The 26,740-nt window shown below is 46.1% G+C and overlaps 1 protein-coding gene across 10 annotated transcripts in view; it reads left to right on the forward strand.

Moving 5' to 3' along the window:
* Nucleotides 1-258: 258 nt before the first annotated feature.
* The window catches only part of PLA2G4A (phospholipase A2 group IVA), a 69,781-nt gene continuing 43,299 nt past the window's right edge, over nucleotides 259-26,740 (forward strand). For 2 of the 10 annotated variants that reach the window (XM_085586616.1, XM_085586623.1), the window contains exons 1-4: nucleotides 259-405; nucleotides 16,157-16,259; nucleotides 16,419-16,557; nucleotides 22,843-22,924. In XM_085586616.1, the coding sequence (XP_085442742.1) occupies nucleotides 16,525-16,557; nucleotides 22,843-22,924 (115 nt within the window). In that variant the 5' untranslated portion in view covers nucleotides 259-405; nucleotides 16,157-16,259; nucleotides 16,419-16,524. Of the gene's footprint in view, nucleotides 406-439; nucleotides 577-16,156; nucleotides 16,260-16,418; nucleotides 16,558-22,842; nucleotides 22,925-26,740 lie in introns of those variants that run through there. The other 8 variants (XM_085586615.1, XM_085586621.1, XM_077785514.2 and 5 more) reach the window with 7 other exon arrangements.

A 26,740-nucleotide genomic window follows, 5' to 3' on the forward strand; every position in this document is an offset into this window, starting at 1 on the left:
ACCTTGAGGAAGGCATATTCCCACAGCAACACCTACCGCCGCCTCGACAGCAAGGCCTTTTTAACGCAGGGGATATTTTAATGCAAATTCCGTTTATTTGGTTACTCTTGTCTGCCACATCAGTCGCTCGCTCCGGCTCCGGCCAAGCGCTCCCCACGGCAGCGCTCGGGGCTCCTCCGGTGACCGCAGCGCCCGGAGTGACGGAGCCGCCGCTGTCCCCTCGCAGCCGCTGTCCCCTCGCAGCCGCTGTCCCCTCTCAGCCCCTGTCCCCTCTCAGCTGTCCCCGCAGCCCCGGCCGGCGCCTGGATCCTCCTTAAGAGGCGGTGGCGGCGCGGGCTCCTCCCCGCCCGAGCGCGGAGCGGCCGCGGCGGGAGCGGAGCGGCCGCGCCGGCGGAGCCCGGAGCCGTAAGCGCGGGGTGGGAGCCAGCGGGGCCGCGGGGCGGGCGAGGAGCGGCGCCGGGAAGGGGCCGTGCCGGGCCGGGCCGGGCCGGGCCGGGGAGCCCCGCGGGGCGCAGTCCCTGCGCGGACAGCCCCGGCCGCGCCCGGCCCTGCGCTCGCTCCGCGGGGCTCCGAGAGGTACGCGGGAGGCGCGCGGGGGGAGCGGGCGGTGGCGGGTCCCTGCGCGGCTCCCGCAGCTCCATCCCCATCCTGCCGGCTCAGCAGGGATTCAGCTTCCCCCGCCGTGCCCGGCCGCTGTCCCGCGGCTGGCACGGCACGGGCACCGGCGGGGCAGCTCCGGCCGTGCGAGCTGTGGGGAAGTGCGGCAGGGCGGCTGCACAGGGAAGGTTTTGCAAAATGCCTGCGAGAGCAGCGTTTCTCTTGGGTCTGATGTGAGAGAAATGCCTGTAAGGGATCTGGTCATGGCCTTTAGCAGGTTTCTGTTCACTTACATTGGTGCGGTCACGGACCAAAAATGACGGAATGGTTTGGGTTGGGAAGACCCTAAAGCCCGTCCAGTGCCACCCGCTGCCGTGCGCAGGGACACCTTCCACTGTGCCAGGCTGCTGCAAGCCCGGGGCAGCCTGGCCTGGAGCAGCCTGGTTTCCATGGGGGCTCCCTGTGCCCTCAGGGACCCGCACGCTCACAGGTGCGGGGTGAGCTGCTCTGCCAGCCCTGCCGCACCTGTGCAGAAGCTGCTGCCCCGGTCCTGCTCCCCCAGCAGCCCAGGGCTTTGCGCTGGGGTTTGTCCCTTCCCTGGGGAGCTGGAGCTGCTGGTGACCCCTGCCCACAGCTTGACCTTGTGCCTTCCCTTTGGGAAAAATCCCTTCGGCCGCCTGAAGTGCTGAGTGCGGAATTTCCCACGTGGATGATGGGATGCAGACTGAAGCTCCAGCCCCAAGGGAGGAGCAGTGGTGTGGCTAGGACTTGTAATTGCAGTGGATGTTCCTGGCAGGAGATGCTGTTCTGCACCTCAGTAGGGTGAGATGCACGTGAAGCTATTCATGCATAAGATCAGCTGCTTTGTGGTTACCAAGAGTTGTTCAGCCTGCTAAGGATTCCAGACAGAAAGCATGAATCTAAAACTGATGTGCTTATTTTATTTTATTTTTTTTTTAGTGAGAAGTTTTCAGTATATAGTGGCGATAAATTCTCTTTTTAGCACTATTGTCTCTCCAAATCTTCATGTTGGCCCTGTCCACCTTCCTGCACTCTCTTGTTCCCCTATGGCAGGGATCCATAACAAAAGAGAAATGCAAATATTGATTTATGCTTGAATCACATAAATTAATCTCTTCATACATGCCCAGTCAATCTACACTGGAAAAACACGCGTTTGACTCTTGGCACCAAGTGGTGTTTATGACATGTTTTTCTTAAAAAAATTAGAAAAAAAGCCAACCCCCCCCCAAAAAAAAAAAAAAAGAGAAAAAGCTATCCATTGCTGCTGTATCACTAGAGTTGCATATTTGATTTCATCTTAATTTGAATATATTCCATTGAACACTGTTATCACAAGTATAATTTTCATGGCACTTTGAATAGGTTACTTTTGCCAGCTTGCCTAAAACAGCTAGAATAGGAAATATTTCAGGTTTTGCCATAGTTTTTCCCTTCAGTTCTTGAATTTTCATACCACAAAGGGGAAAAAACATGATCATGGGGTGAGCACTATTTCCCTCCTGCAAAGCCATTGAGCAGACTTCACTGACACTTTGGATAACCTCAGTTCTTCCTGGCAGTGCCAAGGGCTGAACCCAGTGCAATACAGAAATTACCTTCTGGGTGCACATTGCTGCAGGAATAATGGGAATGGCTCTGCTGGAGTGTTTGAATTGATGTGCAGTATCCAGGGATGTGGCAACCTCGGTGACTTCCATGTGGGTTGGAACAGGACAGCCTTGGCAGTAGGACTGGAGACTTGGGAGCTGTGAATTCAAATCACATGAAGTTAATTGAATGGCTTGGGATGGAAAATACCAGGGGTAGCAGCAAGTAGCATCCAGAGAAGGAAGTGTCTCCCCCTTGTACCCAGAAGTTCAAGTATATGAAAACTGACTACAAAATATGAGAAAATCCTTTTTTTTCCCCATGGAAAATTTCTAGCTCAAGAGGTAAAAGCTCAAAGTATAGTATGGCCTTGTGGTGGTGAATGTGGAGCTGAGAGATTAAATTCCAATTTACTTTTTACCTGACACATAACAGTACTGTGGAGCAGTCTCCCTATCCTTCAGGGCACTTATCCTCTGTATCTGGGGGAGTGGCCTTGAGGGAGCAAAACAGAATTCTTAACTAATTGTTTAGTTGACATTGATGGGCAAGTACATATCAAAAATATTGGTGCCTTACAGTCTGGACATGATTCAAGCTATAAAAGCAGGTCCTTCCCTACAGCTCTGGTTCAGCTAGGGATTCAGCTTCCAGTTAAAGCCTGGGGGGAACTCATGGGAAACACTTTTAAACTGATTTTGCCACTGGTCTGGTTTTATTTCATTTGTCTCTTTCTAAAAACAGAAGCTCTATATAATTTGTGGAAGAATTTGTCTTTGATTTGGTGGGCAGAGGCAGCAGGATCTTGCTGTGAGGTGATGAACTCTTGTCTGGGTTTGCTGTGGCACTGATATAACTGTGTCTTTTTCAGTAGTCTGAAAAACAAATCCCAGAACCTGCCTTAGTAATGGAAATTACCTCATCAGTGCCCTAGGTTATAATGGGATGTAGTAACAGAATACTTTCAAAAGAATTCTTCCTTTTTTAAAAAGAAGAAAAAAACCAGCCCCTCATCACCTTGGTATTCAGACTTTCCTGAGAATTTTCATTTACTGTTTACCTCAGAGAGATGACCCAAATTTCCTGACTGTACCAATTTCCAGTAGCCTGTGTGTCAACGTCTGGAGCAGAGTTACTCAGCCCATGAGGCAGGGATGGAAGGTGGGCTCTAGGACAGGGGAAAGTGGTCTCCAAAGCAGGACCAAACTGAGCACAAAAAACTTCCAATATTTTCTTTTTAAACAAATTATGGGGAAAGCAAAAGGGCCTAGTAAACATTTAAACTTTTTTTTTTTTTTTAATGAAAAATATTGTGGCGATACTGCAAGTGAGAATTCATGGACTTATTTTAGAAATATCAATTAGTTCTCCAGTTTGAACACATTGTGGAGGTGTCCACAGCCAGGCTGGATGGGGCTTGGAGCAACCTGGGCTGGTGGAAGGTGCCCCTGCCCGTGGCAGGCGTGGAACTGGATGGGCTTTGAGGTCCCTTCTGTGGTATTAAACAGAATGATGCAGTTTCTGTAAAAAATAAACCAATGGTGTTGATGAGGAGAAAATATCAGCCATATATTGACAGATGTACAGATTTGACTGATTTTCTCACGAGTACATTAGGGCTGTCAGCAGTGGTGCTTCCTCAGCCTGTGCTGGTCCTGTCTCAGCTGGCAGCTGTGCCAGGGGACACTGCAGCTTTTCCCCAGGGTGTTTGCCTTTCCCAGAGAGTGGGTTATGGGGATGACACTTCCATCTCAGCTCACACTTTTGCTGCGTGCTGGTAATTCCAAGACTCTCAGCACGTGTGGGGAAGTGTGGCAGCAGCTCTCTGCCCACAGAGAGCAGGCACCACTCTCCCAGGTATTTTCCTGGGGAAGGCTGTGAGAAGATCAGAGGAAAGAATGAGAAACAATTCTTATCTCCACTTGTTGCACCTGCTGTTGTGCACATATGGAATGTACCATGGAGATCTGTTTACCAAAGGGTGATTTCTTAATTGGACACTGGATGGTGTTTGGATGGATTGACCAGTTAGGTCAAAACTGCATCGGACTGGCTAAAAGGGTCACTGAGTTTCTTAATAAGGATAGTATAATATAGTATAAGATGATATAATAAAGCAGTTGATTGGCCTTCTGCAATCATGGAGTCAATGCTAATTATCCCCTGGCTGGGGGGCTGGCAAGGATGTTTTTGGGATCTGGACTGACAAACAGCCGGAGTAGGAGTCAGTGTTTGAGTGTCCCAGACTCTTTAAGTGATTCCTAGAGGAAAAGCAAGTGCTTCAGTGGAATCCATGTGATTCCAAACAGATCTCTCAGAGCACAGAGGTGATGCTCTGGGAGTGCCCTTTGCTCTGTGCAAGGGCTGCAGTCTCTGGGCTTGGTGTCAGAGCTGGGTGAGTGGAGCCTGTGGTGTCTCTGAGCCCTGGGCTGCTGTCCAGGCTGCACTGCTCTGCTGGCAAGCCCTCTTTAATTGTGATGTTTAATCTCCTTCCAGATGAGTGGTAGCACTGGTAACTTGGAGAGAAAGATACAGGGCTGCTTTTTCTCCTGGTAACGACATTACTTCAGCTTAGGATGCTGAAGGTGTACTTTTAAAAATACAGCTAAGCCTGCAAACAAAAATATTTTTATTTCCAGCTTCCCTAAATGTGCAACTTTAAGAAGGAGACACAAAATACAGGGTCAAAAGCTTCCACATACATAAGTTGTAAACTATTTGAGATATATCAGTCGCATCTGTGGTTTTTTTGTAGTTATCTGATAGTAAAGCTGCTGAGCTGACTAATTTTTGATATTCATCTGGTATTTTCCTTAGAATGATTTCAGCATAAATCAGTAAGACTCGTAATTTCTTTTCCTACTAGTATTATCAGTGCTTATATCTTTTGCAAAGATGAATAGGAATGTGCACTTCTGTAATAAATTATCCTTTTCTATTTACTGGGATTATAAAGGTCCTTATTTATGCACACACAGAGATCTTATTATAAGGTCTATACAAATTTGTATTTCTTGCTGTAAGCGGCAGTCCCAGCCCCCAAGGGATTGCATTTTATGAAACATGCATGAAGGACAGGACTGATAAGTGCAATGTTGGGATAGATGGAGTAAGAATTGGGTGCACATGTCCAGGCTGTCTCATCCCATCTGCTCCATGGCCTTGGCCAGACCATGAAATAGAAAGATTTAGCCTTACAGGTTCAATGTGAAGCTACTTTTTGTGTTGTTTCCCTGTCCCTCCCACTACCATGTCTGTTTTTTAAGGGTAGAGATTATAAATAGGATTTAATTACTAAAACTGTGTTTCTCATGCATTTAACTTACTGCACTGTCACATGGATGCTAAAAACAAATGTCCCCAAGCAGAGGTTCCATTCTGTCCCATCTCAGGGGAAAGCAAACAGCACCTGTAGATGATTGCACTGAACAGGGAGCAGCTCTGGCTGTGGCATGCACCATCACTTTGCATGCCCCATCCCAAATACTCTGCCTTTGGACCTCACATGCAAAACTGGAGCTCTATGCAAAGCCAGCAGCTGCTGCCTGATCTGGCAGTACTGGAAGAAACAACATAAAACAACATTTTGAGGAGAAGGTGGTTGTGGAATGTGAGTATATGGAAATTTTCTGGTTGATCCTTTTGTGTTCTGTTTTTCAAAACTAGCCTATAATGGAGAATTTTGAAATACTTTTGAAGTGCATCTTTAATTTAATCAGTATGGATGTGTTTTGAAGTGAACATTGCAATAGTGACCATCTCTCATCCTAGACAATTTCTACAAAATACAGAACTAACTATTCATGTGCTGCTGTTCTGTTTGAATCCTTTTCCTCCTTAATCCAAGCAGAATGGGTCATGAGTTTCCAACCATAGCACTGAGTGTAACACCCCTTTCTCTCCTGATAAAGGCAGGACTCTGCAATTTTCACAAACCTGGTGTTTTTGGACTGTTGTATTGTGAAGAACAAGTAATTTTCTCCGTGTAACCAAAGCCCCACAGTTGTGACTTAAGGACAGTGCTGGTGAAAAACTTAACAAAAAGGGAACAAAGCTTGTACAGCATCTGAGAGGAGGGTGCTGGGAAGCAGGTCCTGGCTTTCCCTAAATCCAGAGTGTTTTTATGGGTGTGTTTGTTGCAGTGATGATGCTCTCAGGCTCCCTGCTTTCCCAGGCACTGTAAGGTTCCCTGAGGAAGCTGCTCTGAAGCCTGTGCTGCTGGTAATGAGAACCAGCTCTTTTAATGACAAAGCCTGCCAACATCTTGCATTTCTCTGGCATTTTCCACTTGGAATATCACATGTCCACACAGGTTTTTGAGCTATTGCATTCAGCTGGGGCATGCTTCCAAGTGTTACTTTGATTTTTATATTTAAATTTCTTTTTCCAAGAATTCCAAATTTTCTTTATTTATTATTATTTTCTTTATTTATTTTCTTTTCTTTGTGCTTATTTTCTTTATAGAAAGTCTTCTTGAAAAGTGGTCAAACACCTGTGCTGTGTACTCTCTGCCCTGTAATGTGTCAGTCATTTCCCTTTCACCACAGAGCCAACACATCCATGGGTGTTTCATATGCTGAGAGAGAGTTTGAGTTGGCAAGGGAGGGAGTAAGCCCTCAGTGTCTTAAGAAATAGTTAAATTAGAAGCTTAGGTAGTTTGGTAAGAGAGTAGTCATAGTTCATTTAAGTTTCCTGAACCAATCTTCTGTGCCTCTGAGAGGAGCATGAAAGTCCCCCTTGTGTCCCGGATTTTGCAAAGCTCTTTTAACAAAGGGATATGCAAATTTGGGGTTTCTTCCTCCCTTTGATTGCTGTCCTTTTGCCTTTGAAGTAATTTTTTTGTGGCTCCTTAGTGACTGAGAGTTACTGTATCACACTTCTGAAATCCATGTTTAAGTTGCTGTGTTTTTATGGGTTTTGTTACTTCTGTGGGTTTTTTCTGCTTTGTGTAACTGCTGGTACTGGTAGAGTCATATTACAGTAAAGAGAAATTTACCTTTTTTTTTATTATTATTTTTCCAATAATTCTATAAAGATATTCTTTAATACATCAGTCTTAATCCATCTCCAAAACCTGAGTTGGGAATGTTGGGCATTTGTTTGTAGTGGCTTCAGTCCTTCCCTTCATCTTCTCAGGGCTTGACTGTGTGTCTGTGATAAGAGTTAAGATAAGATAAGAGTTAAGATAAGAGTTATCTAAAAATGAAGTGGCACCTGATTCAAAGCTTTCCTCCTAAATCAGCAGGGGTGGCACTGTAGCTCGTGCCACAGCTCGGCATTTTCCCTGTTGGAATCCCTGAATCCATCCGGAATGGTGGGGCAGAAAAGCCAAAATTCCAAATGCAATTGAATGCATTTGGAACAAAGCAGGAGCAGGGCCTGGCTGGCAGGGCAGGGCTGGCAGAGCTGCCCAGGATGCTGCCCAGAGAACGTGGGGAAGTTGTGAGAGCCACGGCACAGGAAGAGGAAGGAGCTGGGCAGGGGCAGTGAGGCGCCGCTCCCAGTGTGGTCCCGGAGCAGGGAGGTGCCACTGTGCCCTCCCCAGCAGGACAGGAGGGTGAAGGAGAGCCCAGCCAAGTCTGGTGCAGAAAATCAAACCCCTGTGCAAGCGCTTTGCCAAGATGAGGTTGCCTTCAAACACAAGCTGGAAACTCAGGAGCTGCTTGCTCCTGAGAGGTTGTGGCTGCTCCATCCTTGGAAATACCCAAGGCCAGCAACCAGGGATGGTGAGTGGCATCCCTGGGGGTGGAATGAGATGAGATGGTCTTTAAGGCCCATTCCAACCCAGACCAGTCTGGGATTTTGTGTAACAGCTCAGATCCAGGGCTGAAGGTCTGCTTGGCCAGAGGCTTGGCTCTGTGGAGCCAGGTGGGATTTGCTCCAGGTCTGGCTTTGCTCAGCAGCAAAGATACAAGATGCTTGGATACAAGACAAAGATCACTGTCATGGAAGTACTTCATTTCTCCTCTCAAAAATGTAATATATGTGTTGGGCATGTCTATGTTTGTCTTTGTGTCTGTGTGTAAAACATATATTTATGTTACTTACTCAGACTCCAGCTTGTCAATAGCCATGAAATATTTCCATATAAATTTTACTCTCAGCATTTAAAGAGGCTGAAAAATGTCAGCGTCAGAAGTTTGTTCATGCTTACTTTTACTAGAAAGTCCAGACAGATTTCCTTGAGTGACTCTGACTTTGTCATGCTTTAAATGCTGTGACCATAGAGACCAAAGGAAGTGCTGCACAATTGTCCCCTTGGCTGCAGACGGTGACCAGAGCTCGTGTTTGGAGTGAGGAGCCCAAAACCAGAAAGTTGAGTCACATTGTGCAGACATGACGAGTGGGAGATGACAAAACATACTTTGTGCATGCAACCCTTCCTCCAGCCTGGCAGTGCCAGCAGCCTGGCCGGGGCTACAGCCTGTGCCAAGAGGCCAGGAAATCCCCAAACTTGATACCAATTGAACTGAAAAAGATATTGAAAGGAAATATTGACCTTATGGTCAGCTAAATTTGTTTTACATGCGTTACTGATGGGAAGCTGGCTGTTAAATTTTACCAGCCCATTCCATTTTTAGCTGATTTTTTGGGGTTTTGTGTGACACCACTGCCTAACTGTAGTGCAGAAGGACTGTCAGCTGCCTCAGTTGAAGTGAGTGCATCAGGCACCTTCACATGTTGGATTGTCTCCCCAAAACCCCATAAATACTTAAATAAAAGGTTATTCTAATGTTTTCCCTAGGGTTTGTTGTTTTTTTTTTCCTAAACCGTTCCTACTTTGCAGCAGGGAAGCAAAAGAAGGGGAATGAAGGCGTGGATAAGTTACACATCTGTAAGAACCAAGCCCTCATGATTTTAGTAGAATCTTTAAAAGGCATTGGCTCAGAGATACTTAGAAGTTGGCTGAGCTTGGTGCTGTCCCCAGGGAACGGGGTTGGATTTGGAATGAGAATTTTGGAAGCTGATTCTAGAGCTCTAAATCACGCAGCAACAGTTCTTGCCACGGTACCAGTGAGGCTTCTGGAAGGGGGACCCTGAGGTTTTGGCAGGCAGCAGCTCTTGACCACAGCACAGCAGAGCAAGTGGAAAGTTTTGCCAATGCTCCAGGTAAGAAAGAAAGGCAGGGAGGTTTTTTCCCTTCCTTTCCCCCCTTCGCATGAGCTTTAAAGGAATATAGTCAACAAAAAGCTCTGCCCAGTCAGGTGTTGCAGTTGAGATGTCTATCATTTTATTTTAGGAGTTCTTGCATAAGTGTTTGCATTCCTGGCAAGACTTTGGAAGCTGCCACTGGCATTGAGTTTTTTCATTTCAGAGAGCCTGACTCTGGGTACTTGGGACACCCAATATCTTGAAATTGAAAAGTGAGCCTTAAGCTTGGCTTCCAAAAGTGAAAATACCCTTAAAAAATAACTGTCAAACATTCCTGGAAGTGTCCAAGGCCAGGTTGGGCAGGGCTTGGAGCACTCTGGGACAGTGGGAAGTATCCCTGCCTGTGACAAGGGGAGGCACTGGATGGGCTTTAAGGTTCCTTCCAACCCACATCATTCCAGGATTATATGATGGAAAGTTTACTTGTGGAATAACTAGGTCCCAAATTCCTACTGTATAGAAATGTTGGGCATTTTTCCATCTGCTTCTCCTAATTGCACTGTGCTCATAGTAAATGACCTGCAGAGGTGGGCTTGAGCAATGCATTCTAATTGGTTCAGGTCCATATCCTAATAATTGTTTTTCATTGAACTTCCATCAGATTGTTCATGTTCCTCTTTGTTTCTTGGCTTTCTTGCTGGAAAACAAGTGTGCTGCTTCCCACATAAGCCTGACCTATGCAGCGGGGATTACTGGTCAGCTGCCTGAGGTTTTTTGACCAATTTTGAGACTCTGCCATCTAAACTCTGCCTCGTGGCTTTGATTTCTGTAGCAAAGGACAGTGATTGTTGCCATTTTTAAAGAGTATTCTTGGCATCTCTCAGCTGAGTTTGTTGTTCTTTCTCAAGGCTGTTTTTTATTTCCAGTGAAATTTCAGTTGAAGTAAAATATGATGTTGAAGAACAGTTATTTACATGTATCAACTCAATGAGCTGTTTCATTTGTTGAAAAAATTAACTCCTTACTTTGAATTTACTCAGTTCCACTTTGAAATCCTCCTGTGAGTTGGCCATACAGCGGGTTCACACATGGGTTTTTCTCATAACCTCACAGGCTGTTGCAGCGAGTGGTTCTTGTTAAGTCCCCTTTGCGTAAGCAGGATAATTGTAACATAAACCATTGTGCCCTGAATCAGTTGCCTCTTCCTCAGACTTGCAGATGTTGTCTTTGGGGAAACTGCAGCACTTGGCTGGGTTCCAGCCCAGGGAGCTCCCATGGGCAGTGTGACACAGGTGTGGGTATTCAGGCAGAGATGCTTTCAGCCTCTTGAATATTCCTGCTGGGGAGGCCATTCCTTGCAGAATATAAGATAGGGAGGGTGTTTTGAATCCAGCCTAATTCAAGTTTATTAAAGGACCATTTCTGATGCCATTGACTCACCAAGCCTCGCCTCCTGTATCATGGAGTGTATCTGTGGCTTGATAATTTTGCAACTTTCGTCTTCCTCACTTTTGGCCTCCCAAGTAGCTTTTAGCACTAGAAAAGGAGAAACTTTACACTGGTGGTGATTGTTGGGACTTTTGCAGACTTTCAGCCCTGCTAGAGTGTTTACAGCCCTCCTTCCACTGTTGCTGTGTCACCGATACTTTCCGTAATTGCTTACAGGCCAACAAGTAATCTTTAAAAAAAGATTCACTATCTTTTTATCTATTACCTCCCCTATAGCAGGAAGTCAGATCTTAAAATCTCCTGTCTAGCTATGCTGTGTCAACTTCCTTGACAAGCTTCACCTCACAGTGTTCTCCAAAAATGTGGCACAAAGGTTGGACTTTTTGCCTTTCTGCTCAGAACCCTTCCTCCCACCCCATAGTTCCTTAGCAAGGCATGGGGAGACCAGTCATAGAACTGCAGAATCACTGGGATTGGAAAAAGCCTGTGACTGATCCCCACCTTGTCACCAGCCCAGAGCACTTCCTTGGACACCTCTAGGGGAGGGGACTCCACTAAGGGCAGTCCATTCCAATGTCTGACAACCTTCTCCATGAAGAAGTTCTCCTGATGTCCAATCCCACAGCCTGAGGCCGTTCCCTCTCCTCCTGTCCCTGTTCCTGGGAGCAGAGCCTGACCCCATGGCTGTCCCCTCCTGTCAGGAGCTGTGCAGAGCCACAAGGTCCCCCTGAGCCTCCTTTGCTCCAGGCTGAGCCCCTTTCCCAGCTCCCTCAGCCTCTCCTGGTGCTCCAGCCCCTTCCCCAGCCCCGTTCCCTGCCCTGGACACGCTCCAGCCCCTCCAGGTCTCTCTGGCTGTGAGAGCCCAGAGCTGGAGCAGCACTCGAGGTCCCTCAGCAGGGCCAGCACAGGGCACAGCCACTGCCCTGGGGCTGTGCCACACCAGGGCTGGCACTGCCCCAGGGGCCATTGGCCTCTGCCCGCCTGGGCACACCTGGGCTCATTTTTAAGTTCTGTCCCCAGCACCCCCAGAGCCTCTTCCAGCTTTCCAGCCACTCTCCCCCTCAGCCCGGAGCTGCAGGGGTTAGGGTGACCCAAGGCCAGGACCCAGCATTTGTCCTTGTTGTCATTCATCCCTTTGGCCTTGGCCCATGGGTCTGCTTGGCACATCAGCAGAGAATTCCCTTTTCCGTTTGTGGTGGAAGTGGAGTGATGGGTGCCCTACATGGAGTCAGAGGTAATCCTTCCTCCTTGTGTGGGAAGCCCTAAGTTAAGAAATAACATTACAGTGATTTTCCAGGATGCTAGACAAAGTCATGTAGAAACAGAGTATTTGTTATTTCTGTTATACAATCACAGGATCAATCTAACCAAATAAAATGCTGTAATCTGATTTGATACAAATGGAGGGTGACATTCATACAAAAAGTCTGAGTCATTACTTAGCGTATTCTCTACCCCTTACTCTTCTCCTAGTAGATTGAAAGTTAATGACTGTGTTGGTGAGTCACACGTTATATTTAAATTTGTTCGTGTCTTTGATTTTTTAAGGAGAATTGGACAACTTGATATAAACAACCTTCCTCTAATGATTTTTCTTACACTTGAGAGACATATTCTGGCAATGATATTTATATTGTGCTGTGTTTACTCATTTTCAGGGCTTTTCCACTTGGTGAGACTAACTCCAGAGTAAGCTTGTGCTCAGCATGGGAAAAATCTCATTATTCTCCTTATCTTTTGACATATCCTGTACAAATGAATTATCCAGGAATGTACTGAGAATGAAAATGTTCCAGTAATAATCTCTGTCAATGTGCTTGTGTAGCTTCTTCTTGTGAGTTACTGTGTTATAGTTGGTCTTCCAAGACAACAATCCCTTCTGCACTTCAGTCTGTCGCCTCGGGTGAATATAAGCTGAGTTCACAGAAGGCTATTGACTCAAGGAGTGATCCAGCTATCCACTGATAGCTTGCTACTGATGGTGTCTGGAACTGTGCCTGGCAATGAAACAGGGCTAGAGGTAGAGTTTACTTTGGGTGAAAGTAAGATTTAGGCACTTAGGGAAAGGCTGGCTCTCCATGACAGGGCTGGGATTTATGGCACTGGGAGAAAGGGAAAGGCTAGCTCTCCATGACAGGGCCAGGCTAAACTGTGGCTTGTTTACTGTGTAATTAGTAAATTTGTGTCAATTTGGACGCTGACCAATAAAACAGTGAGAATCAGAGGGTCATGGAATGATTGGGGTTTTAAGGGACCTTAATGCCCATCCAGTGCCACCCCCTGTCATGGGCAGGGACACTTTCCCAGGTTTCTCCAAGCCCCATCCAGCCTGGCCTTGGGCACTTCCAGGGATCCAGAGGCAGCCACAGCTTCGTGGGCACCCTGTTCCAGGGCTCACCACCCTTAGAAGGAAGAATATCTCCTGTATGTTGAATCTAAATTTCCCCTCGGTCAGTTTGAAGCCGTTCTCCCTTGTTGTGTCACAATTCCTGATGCAGAGTCCCCCTCTGGCTTCCTTGTAGTTCCTTCACATCCTGAAAGGCTGCTGGAAGGTTTCCACACAGCCCTCTGTTCTCCAGGTAACTTAATCTCTTCTTTGATTACCTATAATGTACAGTCAAACAGTATGGCCAGCTTAGTTAATGTTGGTGGTGCTGCCTTGAGGTGCTCTTTCTTTGGGAAGGAATGCTGTCAGCCCCAGCAGCAGCACAGTCACAGATGGTGTGACACCACCAGCTATCAGGGAAGCAAAACAACCTGTGCTGGTAATATCAGAGTGTCCTTGAAGATGTGTTCAGAGGCACTGCTTCCCCTGCATCTGCCAAGGGTGGGGCTCACCAACTCCAGCTCAAGGGCAGGACTTTGTGTGTGCTTGTGGTACAGCCCTGAACTGGTTATGGTCAGCCTGGGGCACAGGAGGCTGAGGGCAGAGCCCAGCAAGGGCTGCAGCTCCTCACGAGGGACAGCTCCAGTCTCTGCTCCCTGGGACACGGACAGGAGCCAGGAAAGGGCTGGAGCTGGAGGAGGAGGGTTTTCCTGGATACCAGGAAAGGTTCTTCCCCAGAAGGTGGTGGGCACTGCCCAGGCTCCCCAAGGAATGAGCACAGCCCCAAGGCTGCCAGAGCTCCAGGAGAGTGTTAACAACGCTCCCATGGATTGCTGGGGTGTCTGTGCAGGGCCAGGAGTTAGACTGGATGATCCTTGGGGGTTCCTTCCCACTCAGGACATTCTGTGATTCCATGAGGACTTTCCCTTTAGGCTGTGTGGGATGGACAGCATGTAGGGGAAGTGTTTAACAAGATAATTTTGGGATTACAGCTCTATTTGCTGCAGATGTTTGCAGTAAACATGCTTCAAGACTTTCTTCACGGCTCTTGATGAGTGTAATCAGAATTTCCTGATTGTGCTGTATTTGGCTCCTCTGCCACACTACAATTTTTAGATCTAGAAACCTCTTTGTGTGCTTTACCCAAACTCCGTGGGTAATGCAGTGTGAGCTTCCAGAGGGTGTGGTGTAATTAACTGATTTGAATTAAATCCACTGTAAGGGATTAAGTGTTCAAGTCACATAAACGACTGCTTGCTCTTGAGATGTCCCACTGGCTCTGGGAAGAGCATGGATAGCTGTCCCTCTGCCAGCCCTGTGCAGCATCCCATGAGCTCTGTGCTCTCAGTCAGTTCTCAAGTCCTCTGCCCTGGTGAGGGCAGTGATGAACTACCATAGAGTTGGTCCTCCTGGGGGGGAAAGAGACTCCCATATGGACTTCTGTCTCATTTCCCCCATTTTCCCCTTTCCCTGTCCTCTCACTGGCTTGGTATCACCCCACCCTCCCCTACAGACCAGTTCCTCCTGCCCTCAGCTCTGCCCCCTTAACTCTTCCCCTTCTGAAGCTGCCTGCACCATGTGGTGGTCCTCCTTCTCGACGGCCCTGCCCGCGGGCCGCGCTCTGCGGGGGCGTTGCGATGCAGATGATGACGTGGTTGTGTTTTTGTCCATCTGCTCGAGCCGCGCCTCATCCAGCATGGAGGGCAGATGGCGCCTGGGGACTCGCCCTGGCCCCGCAGCCGCAGAGGCTGTGTCTGCAGCATCACCAGCACGCTTCCTGCAGATGTTGGAACAAATGAGGCGGGGGCTTGTAGGGAGAGAGCATGATCTCATGTCTGAGCCAGTCGAGGGATCATCTGGGGAACTGGAACTCTGCCTTTAGGATGCAGGACGCTAAATTGAACCAGGCTTTTCGTCCTGGGTCTAACCTGTTCTCTTACTTCACCAGACAGAGCAGTATCCTAGGCTTGGTTTTGTGTATCCTCTCAAAGTGAGTGTGGCAGCTGGCTGTGCACTTAGGGGAAATGAGTATTTTCTGGTTTTACAAATTTCCTCTCCATTATGGTGATTGGGTAGCTCCTGCTGTTCCCTTTCCTGGATTGTCTTCCAAGATGTCAGCAGTTCCTCCAGAAATGATATAGCTGGGCACGTTTACCATGATTTTCCAATGCTGATATCTTTCTTATTCATACTTCCTCAGATAAAAATGAATAAATAAACCCAGGGTGATTCCTAGCCTCAAACTATTGTTAGGGCTGACAAGGAAAGGGTGGTCAGGCATGACCAGGGAAGTGAGGGAATCACTGTTGCTGGAAGCGCTCAGAAAACGTGTGGAATATGCGCTTTGGGATGTGGTTTACTGATGGACCTGGCAGTGCTGGATTAATGGTTGGACTTGGTGATTCTGGAGGGCTTATCCAGCCTTAATGATTCAGTGATTAAAGAAAGGACATTGTAATGTTCTAATGATCATAATGAAACGAAATTGTTATTGTTATGCCTTCATGTAGTTGCTCAAGAGCAAAGGTTTGGAAGTGATATATACAATCATTTAGGGCTTATCCTGCTTTTTCAGATTTAAGCGTTAGGAATCATTGCCTTGAGACAAAACCCCAAATGGTGCTTCACTTCTTTTCACTTTAAAATTTCTGCTGATGGTTCAAGTCTGATGATGGTCCAGCTGGATCTGAGAGCTGATCCTGCCCAGCAGTTTGCCGAGTTTTTTAAAGATGCGGAAAGAAATAACCTCTGGTACTTTGATGGTTGAAAACAGTTCTGACTTTGAAGGCCTCTGGTGGCCCCTGATCTTCACCGAGGGCTCAGAAAGCAGTGGCCTATGGAGAGCCTGTGGAAGAGCCATGAAGTCCTGGTTTTGCAGTGTGCCCCTCCAAGCCTCTGGAACATCTCCAGACAGCCGGGATAGCCGGCAAGTTGCATACAGCCCCAGCTGGAATTGCTGTCCTGGATTTACAGAGGGCAGTGTTGCTGCTCCTGCAGAGCTCACAGTTGTAACTAGGATTGTAATGCCTGGAAGCATTTATGGGACAAATAAAATTCCTCTATTCTTTTGTTTATCTGTAGAGCTGCTAGAAACACTGGCATGACTGGAATTTAAGATACTTGATTCCTGCTCTTACCCTGAGGTAGAGGAAATAAGCACGAGAAATTTCTCCAGCTCAGGCAGGTAAATACCTATATCTATATAGCTTATAGTGAAATTAAATTATTGGTAAACATGTGAATTTTGGAAACCTTCTTAATGAGTAGGAACTGATTTGCTTTGCAAAATACAGTTTAAAAGGAACAAATTAATCTTAATTATATCTTCTGTTTTATTTATCAGTTGAAGGACCTTTCATACTGAACTCTACTCTGAAAAAAGTGGAAGCCTCTCCTGTGTGGGATTGAAATAGATACTTGGCAGTTGCCTTGAATAAACTACGTCAAAAATGTCTATCATAGATCCTTATCAACACATTGTGGTAAGTAGCAGTGAATCTTATATATATATATATATTTATATATACACACCATCTTCTCTGATATATATATATACCCTGTCTTGTATAATGCCTTCCCTGCTGGAAGTTACTCTAAATAAGCACGTATCATTGGAGTTGTTATTATTTCCTTCAAGAAATGGTCGGTGTGTCAGCTTTCTTCCTTACAGTGCAGTTTTGGAGGGGGCAGGAGGTTGTACTCTTTCCCTTTTCACTCTTTCCCTTTCCATTACTATAAATGGAGAGATAGGTTAATAATTTGGGATATTTAGATCTTAAACTGGTGTATGTCACTAATGTTGGTTCAAAAAGAATCCTCAGAATATATCGTGCAAACTCAGAGTGAGATGATCTGTGCCACTCAGCAGCACACTGTCACACTGTGCCCCTGCTCCCTTCCTCCTGCTTTATTCCAGTGTTCCTGCTGCATCCTTGTCCCAGCTGTCACCCCCTTGGGCTGGCAGTGAGCCAATGGATCCTGCTGAATGAGCAAAAAACCTGTCCAATACAAAATTAGACAAAAATTTCTTAGGGAAAAATCCTTCCCTGTGAGGGTGGGCAGGCCCTGGCACAGGGTTCCCAGAGAAGCTGTAGCTGCCCCTGGATCCCTGGAAGTGTCCAAGGCCAGGCTGGCCAGGGCTTGGAACAGCCTGGGACAGTGGAAGGTGTCCCTGCCCATGGTCTGGAGTGGCACTGGGTGGGCTTTAGGGTCCCTCCTAGCACAAACCTCTCTGGGATTCCATGGAAGGGGTAGAAAATCCATTCTATGCTGTTGAGCTCAGGGGAAGGTGAGCTCATCCTGTGGACGTGTAGAAGTAGGAGCAAGGGAAGGAGGAGGGAAATGGGAGCAGAGCTGCCCTCAGTGGCTCAGCAGCCTGTGAATGCAGCTGTGCTGGAAGTGAGTTTCCAAAGCAAACACTGGAATGGCAATTCCTGCCCAAGCCAGAATCCAGAGCCACACTGGGTGTGTTCCTATACAGGGGCTGCTCGTCACAGTCCCGGGCTGACAGCAGCAACAGTGAGGTGTCCCCAGAGATAGCTGCCACGCACTTGTCACAGTGGTTTACTTTTGCATGGCTAAAAATACTCCCTGTGCTTCCTACAAGTGATCTCTTATCAGCCCTGTGGTTTGTGCCCCATGCACTCACATCCTCCACACCAGTGTGCAGCCAGCAGATGTCAAACTGGCTTCTACTCCCTGCCCAGTCCTGTGAACTGCTGGGAGGGAGGACAAACCTCAGGGTGATGTCTGTGTTAAGACAATACTGACTTAATTCCTTTCAGCATCAGTGCCCTCTCCTGGATGGATTGCTTGGAATGATCTGTACCTTTATGGGAGTGGTTTCTGAGGCACTCGGTTATATATTTTATTAAATCACTTACATAAAAGGACTTTTTTATACCAATAATAAACAAAATCTAGCTGTCCTACATATATAATATAGTAAATAAAAAGTGTGTGTAGTAAATGTAGTTATAGCTCCCTGGGAATGCTGAACTGTTGCTGTGGGAATGTTGCTAATTCCAGAATCAACACAGTTCATGCAAGAGCTGATCCTTTAATTGCTTGGAAAGTGAATGGAAATCTTTGAAGTTTTTTTAATTTGAAAACTGAAATCCCGTGGAAAGTTTTATTGCAATTTTGAGCAGTCATGGGCAGCAGGCTCACATCAATGCAAAATTACTGGATTTAAATCATATTTGGCATTAAATTGCTCAAAAGGATTCTGCATTTTCCAGAAGTCCTTGTGCTGACTGTTGTGTGTTTTTTGAAAGACTCTGAGGTATAAATTAAGATGTTCATTTTATGAAAGACTCTGAGGTATAAATTAAGATTTTCAGAAAGCTGCTGCAGATGCAGACAGAACTGAGTATTCAAAGAATGCAGAGAATTAAAGTGTGTAATACCTCTCTTCATTTACTTTGATATGGAGGATAAATATTATAACAATGGAATAAACACTTCAAGATAAAATTTGTGTGTGGGCACAAAAGTTCATCTTAACTGTAATACCCTGTGAAAGAAGAGCATGGAATTCCATGAAAATCAATGACTTAAGTAAACAGGCAAATATTTTCGTTTGTCCAGCTCCATTGTTAGCTCAAGTGTCCTTAACACGAAGCAAGTAAACCCATTTAATACCTGTGCAGTCTGCCTGACTGCCTGGCACACTGAATGCCAGGGTCCTGGTGGAGCTCTGCTCTGTGACTCAGCATTCTGGAATATGACAAATGTGATTTTGAGCACATGCAAATCCCTGCCTCGCTGGGCACGTCCGGAAGGGCAAAACCCGCCCATGTTCCCGGAGATCCTGGGGCCGTGTCCCAGCCCCTGGTGGGAAGGGGGTGGTGTTTTTCCCTAAAAGAGGGCAAAGCAGATAATTAGGGAAATTTTACTGAGGGGAAGGAAAGCACTCAAAGGTGAGAGAGGAACAAAGGAGAGCTGAGGTGTGAAAACAGGAGATGCTGAACCATGGCCGCGCAGTCATGGAAAATGCTGTGGATTGAACAGTGAACACTGCCCACCCGAGTTTCCATAACTCAGAAAACCCATATTCAGACAGGGCATGGTGAAAAGTTTTTGGTTTTTCTCGTTTCCTCTCTAAATTTATGGAGGAAGAGGAAGTGAAATGAAACACATGTGTAAAGCAGGTCACTTTGCATGGTGTATTTTAGTTTTTTAAATCCATAGAATCCCAGAATGGATTGAGTTAGATGGGACCTTAAAGCTCATCCCCACCTCACTGCCATGGGCAGGGACACCTTGCACTGGAGTTGATTGTGAGCTTTTGAAATTTGTAACCTATCCTAGATTTTTAAAGGAATGTAGATGTTGCCCCTCTCAGTGTTGCAACGTTTAAGTGATTTATTTACCATCATCTGTTTTTCAGAAGTACTTGAGGTATTTGTACAGATTTTTATCAAGACTTAAGGTGAAGGTGAACATAAGTCACTTGAGAAAATTCATCTTAGTCATCTAAACTAGCAAGGGCTGGATTTGTAAAGGCCTTCAGAGTCAATACATTTCTCATTGTGTTTTCAGGGGCCTTCATCAGAACTCCTACTGAAAAAACTAACTAAGAAAAGGCTTCTGAAATATGGACATTTAGGCCTTTTGATCTCCTTAGAAACTGGACCCTGAGTGGAAAATTGCCCTAATTTCCCTTTGCACTTAATTTGCACGAAAAACATTTATTTTGGTGTAAGAAGAGATCTAGACTTTCGAGCTTCCTGTGCGTATCTGTATATTTATTTTTTCGTTACTAAGAGGGAGATTGTTTATTTCAGTAGTGGCAAATTTCTTCCAAGTGTATAACTATGGCCAAATTTTAATAACTGTGTATAATTCTAATCCTCAGTGTGTTGTTTTGGGTGAGGCTCAGGGAAAGAAGATACTGCTTTTCTGTTTTGCCAGGCCTCTGTGTTTTCACATGCCTTTCAGAGGATCCCAGTCTTAAACCAGACTTAATTGTCCTGGCAGTACAACAGCTGGAATGATGGAGGTTGCTGCTTAAGTCAATAAAAAGCAATTTTTTGTGAAGTCATTAGTAAAACAGTTATGAACTTGTAATAGAAATAGGTGATCTCTGTGCTGCTGTGAAGAGCAAACTGGGAAGTGGTGGCTTAGCCTTGCTTTGATGGTAGGCATAAGAATTTAGGAATATCAGTTTAGGCATATGGGAGATGCAAGCAAATTACTTTACAGAGTGCTTGTTATCAGGGAATATTGTGTAGTATCCCCCTTTTCCTGCCAGAGGTGTGGGACATCAGAATTGCACACGAACTTCACCTATCAGCTGAGAACTAAACCCAGCATGCCCATGTCCCATCCTTGTCACTTAATTATAACTCCACTCTTAAATGCTCAGTGATCTCTGATTTGAGGTCTCCAGTGAGGAGTGTCTTTCTTGACAGCTGAGAAAAAGGAGGAGGGTGGTGGGTTTGTACTTTGAGCTGTATCTTTTAATTACAAGGTTGGGTATGACAAAGGAAATGCTTCAGTCTGTGTGAAGAAACTGAGGCCAGTTGTGAAACGAACTTCATCAATCTGACATACATGGGAAATAATAAAATAGGGAGATAATAAAGCAGCTTTGAACCTTCTCAGACAGCAAACTGGAAATAGGGGGCAGCAAGAGCCCGTGGTTTCTGGAGAGTCACAGCTTGTAAAAGTTCTTGGGGCAGGGTAAATGAAACAATCAGACAGAGTGGGATGGCTTTACATAGTTGTGTTCCCAGCCCTTCTCAGATAGCCATGAAAATCCCCATTTACCCCACTGTGGAGGAAAACTTTGGACTTCTTTTTGGTCTGTAGCAGAGGCAGAAATTTATTCAGGCTGAAGTCACATCCTTCATCCATCATGGAAGCTGCAGTGCAGAAGGTGATGGATGTCACTCAGTCATTGGGATGTCTTCATGTCAGCCCATGGAAGGCTGTGAAATAGGTGTTACTCCTTAGGAACTCTGGCTTCCCACAGCTGAACCCTCTCTGCTGGGGCTGATGAGGTGAGCAACATCCCACTGGGAGTATTGGGAAGAGCCTGAATTCCCCTTTCCCTGTGGGTGCTGAACCCTTGCTGTGCCAGGATGCTTTCAGTGCCCCACAGCTGGCATTGCCACAGTTTCCCCTCGCCTGCTCATTTGGTCTTGGTTCCAGATAACTCCTGTGGGTGCCAGGGGAAAATTCAGGAGCCAGGCAGTCAGTCCTGGCTGGATCCTGCAGCAGCTGGCACGGCGTGGGGGTGATTCCAGCCAGATAAAGCAGATAAACTCAGTGTCTGGGTCAGGCATGGCTGCAGTGAAGTCACCCCTGGGTGGCTGTGGGTGTTTTCTCCTGGAGGCGTTGCCACAGGGATGTGGCTGTGCCTTGGCACACCTCAGGCTGCTGCAGGAGTTGTGTTGGTGTCACTGGAGGTGCTTTTTAATGACTCCTGACTCAAATGCCACTGAAGCGCTCACAAGTCACTTTGCTGTCTTTAGAAGATTAGTTTTGGCTTTCCTTTTTTTTTTTTTTTTTTTCTTTTTCTTTCTTTTTTGAGAAAATGGTGTGTAACCTATAAGATCTTAACTTCTTTCTTTATTCATATGTGAGGGATCCAGTTTGGCTCAGGTCTCTGGGTGTGAGCTGTAGACACAAAATAAGGAGGCTTAGCTGAAACAACCAGTTCTGAAAAAAAAAGGGGAAGGATCCAGATGAAAAAAGAGCAGAAAAGCAGCAGGCAGAGCCTGAATAAGCATGTCCCATAGCAAGGGTATTATCTATGATTTTGAATGAATTTCAGTGAATTTCCTGATGGTGGCCTTCTCCCTGGTTGTTTTGGTCCCAGTGACTGAGTTTATTTGAATGTCCTTCACAAGGTCAGTGGGTGGTTAGGAAAAGATAGAAAATATACAATTGTGTGAGACCTGATCATGGCTTTAATACCTCACATTTCCTTCCAATCTCTGTGTCCCTGTAAAGGCAGTATTGGCTGCCCTGCAGTCTGCACTGGTGATTCTCAGTGGTATCCAACAGGTTGGTCAAACTCAGGGCTATGTAGATAAAGCCACAGTGCAGCCAAGTTGATGACCTCTTTTATTAAGGCTTTTGCTTTTTGTTTCTTAATTTCCCATCTTTTCCTACTTCCCTGGTTTGTCGAGGACACACATGCTCCTCGGAAGGCAGCTCCTGCTGTGTGTTTGGGCTTTGCAGGAAGCGGGCACCTCCAGAAAGTGCATGAAAGGTGCTGGTGACTGTTTTAACAGCTTGCTTTGTACCTTCCTTACATTGTCTTGAGGCTGCTTTCACACTGAATATTGATGTGTACTAGAAGGTGCAGCACCAACTCTACCCCTTGTGTGTTCACTGTGCATTTATCTGCTCCAGAACACAGACTTTGAAGTAATTCCTGTCATTCTTTTTCGCAGGGGAAGGCAATTACCAAGACAAACTGTAAAATAGCCCATTTTTATTTTTCCCTTGCCATATTCAGATGGTTCCTGCCTGACTAAACGCCTTGGAGCAGGTTCTGTGGTGAGGAGGAGTGTTGTTGGTTGAGATTAGTAGGTGTGGCTGCAGGAAAATCCAGCAGCCCCAGTGCAGGTACCTCTTGGTAAAGCTCCAGGGTGCAGTTCAGCTTTAGGATGCTCTATCCAGTATGAGTTTCCCTTACGTTTTGACTGGGTGATTTCTCTCTCTGTGTTTTTGGACAAAATGAAACCTTATTTTGATAGAGGGGGTGTTTTTTGGTTCTGGAGCTTAATCACCTCTCACTCTCTGACTTTCAGGTGGAACACCAGTACTCACACATATTCACTGTGACAGTAAGGAAAGCCACAAATGTCACCAAAGGAGCCATTGGTGACATGCGTGAGTATCTCTCTCTCTGTTTTGCTTTTCTTCTTTGAGCCTGGGCAGGGAGAGGGAGATGGTGATTCAGTGTGCATGAAGTGGTTGAAGTGGTTGTCAGTGGGCTGGTGGTGGCTTTCTGTCTGTCTTGTTAAAGCCAGGGCAGTGTCCCCGTGTCACTGCTCACTCTCACTCAGAGAGCAGACCTGCCGGTCCTTCTTTCCATTGATCCAGAAGGGCTGAGCGAGGTAAATGATTTACCTACAAGCCAGCAACACCTACAATTAGCTTTTTGGCTCAGTCAGAAGTGCTGTGTGAGTGCAGTGAAACTGGAAATTGCTGCCACCTCACAGGGCTGTGGTTTGCTGGGGGAAAGAAAGAGCCCAGAGCTCTCTCTCTGCTGAGTCAGTGCAAAAAAGCAGAAAAAATGTAAGGCAATAAAAAAAAAAAACAAACACCCAAATGGGCCAGCAGATCTTGTGGTGGGGAGATGGATGACACCAGCACTTCTTCCTCTTTCTGGGAGGCTGCTGAGCCTCTGGACTTCAGAGATGAACAGGAAACCACTAGGAAGAACATCTCTGCTCTGCTCTTAAGGAGGGAAGAAGGAGAGAATATTGGCTGAATCTGCAAAAAGAGTATTCCTTCTTCCTTAGGTCTGTCTGCACTTCTCTCCCTTTTCCCAGTGCTTGCAGGCTGGGGGCAGGGAGGATTAGTGTGGCCTTTGGCTCCTGCTCTCCCATCAACCTGATTGGACTTTTATGTGTTTATGAAACACATAAAAGTGTTTCCCAACTCCTGGAAAGTACTTTTGGATAGAAGTACAGCAACTGCTCTGACCCACAGCTTTCCTTCAGGGGGTTTTCATAATTGAAGTTACTGTTGAAGCTAAAATTGCAGGAGGGTTACTTGAGGAGGGGGATGTTCAACAGCCACAAGTACAAGGGAAGAGAAGGGAGCCCTGGCAAAGGGGAAAAGAGGGAATTAGGAGTCTGACATCCCCTGTGGGATAAGGGGAAGGAGCACGCAGGGAAGATGCAGTGGTGTGTGTATGTGTGCATATAGATAAGTATAATTTCATACATACGGTGGTCTTTAGATAAGAAGGCCTTGGGAAAGGTGCTGGAAGAGTGGAACAAGGAGCCCATGAGTTGGTGTGAGTAAGAGGATGAGTTAAATGGAAAGACACAGGTTCTACACAGGTTCTTGGATACAGGAGTCTGTCATGAGGCAGTGTGGGCAGCATGGGCAGGGGAAAAAGGGGAGGTTGAAGTGGGGACCCCATGATATGACATTAAAGGGAGTATGGAAAGGGTGATGAAATCCAGAAGATCGTGGCAACTTTGTGTATCAGAGCAAATATGGCCCTATAGTATAAATTTCAAATATTATCCTTCAATATAATTGTATCTTTTTTTCTAGAAAAAAAAATCCTTTTATCTTAGCAAGTCATCAAAATCAAGAAGCTGCTCAGGAAGAACTTTTTATTTTGATAAAACCTGCCAGAGTGATGCTGTAGAAGGCCATTGAAACCTGCTTGGCTTCTTGTCTGGGACAACTGCCAGAGCTCAGTAGCCTGAGGCATCCCCAGGCTGGGGCATCTCTGGGTGAGCTTCAAGGACCCAGGGCTAGTCCTTGGGGTCCTGGCAAATCCCCCAAAGTGAGAAAAAAACAGATTGTTTCTTCTTTCTTCTTTTTTTTTTTCTTTTTTTTTGAAAATTAGAAGTGTTTTTATTTCCTGTCATGGGAGCCTGGCAGCTACTTGATGAAGTGAATGATTGTGTTAATTACTGTGGGGAGGTGTTTGAAGCTATGAGTGGGGAAGGGCTTTACACTTGATTGTGCCAACCTATACATAGATAGATATGTAGATATAGATATATTTTATATATTTATATACATACATATCTATCTATATATATATAGATATAGATACACTTATATATATATTTGTTCTATTTGATTTGCCAAGAATGAAACTTGTTGAGGGAATTGCTGAACTTTTCCATCAGGTTTTTTTCTCAAGGACAGGAAGATGGCTGTGACATGTGTGAGCCCTGTTTGGGGTGGGTGCCTGAATTTCACTTCCCTCACAGACACTCCCAAACTGTTAACTCTTCTGGAGGGCTGCCCTTAATTTTTTTCTGTTGTTTTTGCTCCAGGTTATGAACTAGAGGTGCTCTGGTAACAAGAGAGTTAACTTTACATTGTGGCGTGCTGGAGCCTGGGGCAACATGAGGGATTTTGTTTTGCTCTTCTTTTTTTTCCATATCAGGCTTTCCAAGACTTTCTGGAACAGCTCTTAGAGATCTGAGCAATCTAAGTTTATGAAATACGCTGAAGTGCTTTGTGTGATATTTTTCATCTGGGGGCTCTGAACTCTCCCTGTGCTGAAGGAGTTTTGGCTGGCAGGTCTGGTGTGTGTGGTGCCCCTCACAACGGGTGGCATGGAGGCACTGGCTCCTCTGGCATGGCCATCCACACCTCTGTCTCCTCAAGCCCTGGCTGGGCAGATAGCCAGTATTTCTAGAAAGTTTTCTGAGATTTCTTGAGCTCTTCATGAATGGCCATTTTGTCATTCTGTGAATCTGTGTGGGAGTGATAAATGAGATTTCCTGTAGAACTCACCACCCAGGATGGTGGGAAGGGGGCAAAAGAGGTTTGAGGGCAGATCCTTTCTTTCGCAGCAGTTCATTTAAGTCCCTTCTTATTTCAGGTGTCTGCCCATTTACTGTTGCTTCTCTAGAAGTCCTTCCTTTACTGGTGTCACTTGTTTCAGTTTTAGTGTCCTTGTCTGGGTGACTCCCACACCCTGGATTCCCTCCTGTCAACATGCAGGTGATGCAGCTGCAGCTTTACAAAGGTTTAAATCCTGATTTAGAGGCTGCTGCTCTGGTAGGTGTGCTCAGCTCCTGTCCAGCCTGGGAGGTTTGTGAGCTGAGTAAGTGCAGCAGATGGGTGCTGGGTGACCTTGGCTGGCTGCTGTCACTCCCTCTGTCAACAGGATGGGGACAGCACATGATGAAAGGGTCACATGAGGACATGGACAGCTCTCACCTCTCACCCCTATAGGCAAATGGGCTCAGTTGGAGAAAATTACTGTAGTTTATTGCCAGTTAATTGTAGCAGAGTAGGACAGTCAGGAATAAAGCTATACCCACCTCGTGCTGTACACTTCCCTTCTTTTCTGCTGTATCCCTCTGCCAGATGTCATTGGGATTGGGGTCAGACAATAGACCCTGCTGAATTGGCAGAAACACAGTTCAGTGAAAAAGAGGACAAAAAAAATATATATATTAGGAAGAAATTGTTCCCTGTGAGAGTGGGGAGGCCCTGGCACAGGGTGCCCAGAGAAGCTGTGGCTGCCCCTGGATCCCTGGAAGTGTCCATGGCCAGGTTGGACAGAACTTGGAGTAATCTGGGATAGTGGAAGGTGTCCTTGCCCATGGCAGGCAGAGCTTTACAGCCCCTTTCAACCCAAACCATTCTAGGATTCTATGCCCCTGCTGCCCAAAACCTGCTACATAAAGCTATTACAAGGCCAAAAATCAGAAAATCTGCATGGTTTTGGTGAAGATTTAATTATCTTAATTGCTTAGCTTGCTGCTGATTGTAAAATCACTTATCTGACTGGATCTCTGGCCCAGTGAGCTCCTATATAGCAGATGTGTAGTTTTGAGTCTACTCAGATGCCACCCAAACTGTAGAGCTTTTCCTTACTTCCATGACAGTACAAGAACTTGTAGGGAAGAAAAAAAAAACCAAACAAAACAACAGAGTCCCAAACTGCAGCATTGTGGAAGAGAAATTCTTGCAAACTGGATCTCCTTTCCACGG

The sequence above is a fragment of the Lonchura striata genome, chromosome 8, assembly GCF_050655825.1.
Source record: "Lonchura striata isolate lonStrDom1 chromosome 8, ASM5065582v1, whole genome shotgun sequence".
In the NCBI taxonomy this organism is placed as follows: domain Eukaryota; kingdom Metazoa; phylum Chordata; class Aves; order Passeriformes; family Estrildidae; genus Lonchura; species Lonchura striata.